This window comes from Protobothrops mucrosquamatus, unplaced genomic scaffold (genome assembly GCF_001527695.2).
Source record: "Protobothrops mucrosquamatus isolate PMUCROS unplaced genomic scaffold, P.Mucros_1.0 scaffold5691, whole genome shotgun sequence".
Lineage (NCBI taxonomy): Eukaryota > Metazoa > Chordata > Lepidosauria > Squamata > Viperidae > Protobothrops > Protobothrops mucrosquamatus.
Window position 1 is genome coordinate 68,003 of NW_015391542.1, and position 2,231 is coordinate 70,233.

Genomic DNA, 2,231 nt, shown 5'->3' on the forward strand with positions numbered 1-2,231 from the left:
TGTGGCCTCCCATCCCCTGATTAATCAACCAACCCAGAGATTTCCATGTGGCCTCCCATCCCCTGATTAATCAACCAACCCAGAGATTTCCGTGTGGCCTCCCATCCCAGGGCTTCCCATCCCCTGATTAATCAACCCAGAGATTTCCATGTGGCCTTCCATCCCCTGATTAATCAACCAACCCAGAGATTTCCGTGTGGCCTCCCATCCCCTGATTAATCAACCAACCCGGGGATTTCCACATGGTCTCCCATCCCAGGGCTTCCCATCCCCTGATTAATCAACCAACCCGGGGATTTCCATGTGGTCTCCCATCCCAGGTGTTACCTTGCTGCTAAGGGAAGAGCACTGCTGCACACACACACACACTACAGGCAGTTCTCGACTTACGACCAAATTGAGCCCAAAAATGTACCTCGAAAAATTTGTTCAGTGAGTTTTGCTCCATTTTACGACCTTTCCTGCCACCGTTCTTAAGTGAATCACCGCAGTTGTTAAGTTAGTCACATGGTCGCTAAGTGAATCTGGCTTCCCCCCACTGACCTTGCTCGTCAGGAGGTCAAAAAAGGGAAATCGCATGACCCGGGGGGACGCTGCAACGGTCATAGGGGTGAAAAATGGTCGTCGTGCCGTTGGAACTTTGAACGGTCACTAAATGAACCGTCGTAAGTCGAGGACTGCCTGTAAAACGGAATTGCTGCCTGCTGTCTATGTGCAACTGCTGAAGATTTCTTGATTTAATGGCAGGCTTTACACTTTTTCTGATACGAACTTTTTTTTCCCTTTTTAGCAATTTCTGATGAGTAACAAGTTGGAGACAGCAATGTGGCTTTCGCGTCTATTCACAGTTTATTGTTCGGCTTTATTTGTCCTTCCTCTACTGGGGTATGTGCCATATTTTCTTCAAAAGTCACAATGCTCCTTGTCTTTCAGCTGCAGGAAAGATAGATAATTTCCAAGATGCTTTATATTATATTATCACGAATAAAGGCCAATATTTTGGGTCTACACGTATAAGAGACGTGCTCCAGGCAGGGATATTAGCCGTTTGATGTTCCAATGGTTGTAGGTCAATCATTGATTTCAGTGGCAAAGATCACATTTTGGATTTTAATTTACCGGTAGGTCAGTAGAATAAGCTTTGGTGGTGATCAACCTTTTCTCAACATTGCTGCTTCTGATTTTAGTCGTTGAATTTTGGCCTGGGCAATTAATGGAGACATAACCAATTGGCAAACGTTCAGATTTCAACAGTTCTCCTAATTTAAAACTCTTTAAAATATTGTGGAGCTATCTGCATTGGTTTTATTCTTTTCTGGGAATGAAAGTGTGTGCTGGGACACCACCTTCATGAAGCTAGAGCCATTGTCTTCAATGGGAGGAATAATAAGCTAGAGCCATTGTCTTCAGTGGAAGGAATAATAATATAACAACAATGATGATAAAGTTGGAAGGGACCTTGGAGATATTCAGTTGATTTATTGCTAAACAGCTTATGCAGTTATCTTCCCAGCTAATGGTTAGCGTCTGGTTAGACTTAAAGGTCTAAATAATAGTAATAGTAATAATAATAATAATAATAATAATAATAATAATAATAATAATAATAAAGTTGGAAGGGACCTTGGAGGTCATCTAGTCCAACCCCCTGCTCAAGTAGGAGACCCCATACCATTTCAGATCAACGAAACCAGACTCTTTTTGAAAGTCTCCAGTGATGGAGCACCCACAACTTTTTGGAGGCAGGTTGTTTCCACTGGTTAATTCTGTAAGAAAAGAGAGAGAAAGATGGGTGACGGCTGCTGCGATGGTCAAGAAGACCGGAAATCGAAGTATTTACTGATGTTAAAAATGGCTATCCACTCAAAGGTTAAATGTCTTTAATGGGGAAGAGCCAAGGGTTCAGTGTAGCTCTACAGTTCTTATGTTTTATGGGAATAAAATTCCCTCTCCAGTTTTAGATTTATGGTTTATAAGAGTAAATCTGGCATCAAGACCAGTTGCCATGACCCCTTTCAAACTTAGAATAGACTAGAGCTGGAAGGGACCTTGGAGGTCTTCTAGTCCAGCCCCCTGCTCAAGCAGGAGACCCTATATACCATCTCAGATAAATGACAGGACACCACCCAGCCGGTTCTAAGAGGCTTTGTGGTCAATGAAGTGAAATACAAACTCGGAACTCCCGTCACTGACCTAAGGTCATCTCAAAACCCAATTCAACCCATCCTCCC

General features: G+C 43.0%; 1 protein-coding gene across 1 annotated transcript in view; it reads left to right on the forward strand.

Annotated features, from left to right (window-relative positions):
• TMEM33 (transmembrane protein 33) overlaps nt 1–2,231 on the forward strand; it is a gene marked incomplete at its 3' end in the record, with an annotated part of 10,886 nt that overhangs the window by 1,945 nt on the left and 6,710 nt on the right. The window contains exon 2 of the mRNA XM_015829245.1: nt 791–885. Coding sequence (XP_015684731.1) covers nt 791–885 — 95 coding nt within the window. The remainder of the gene's footprint in view (nt 1–790; nt 886–2,231) is intronic.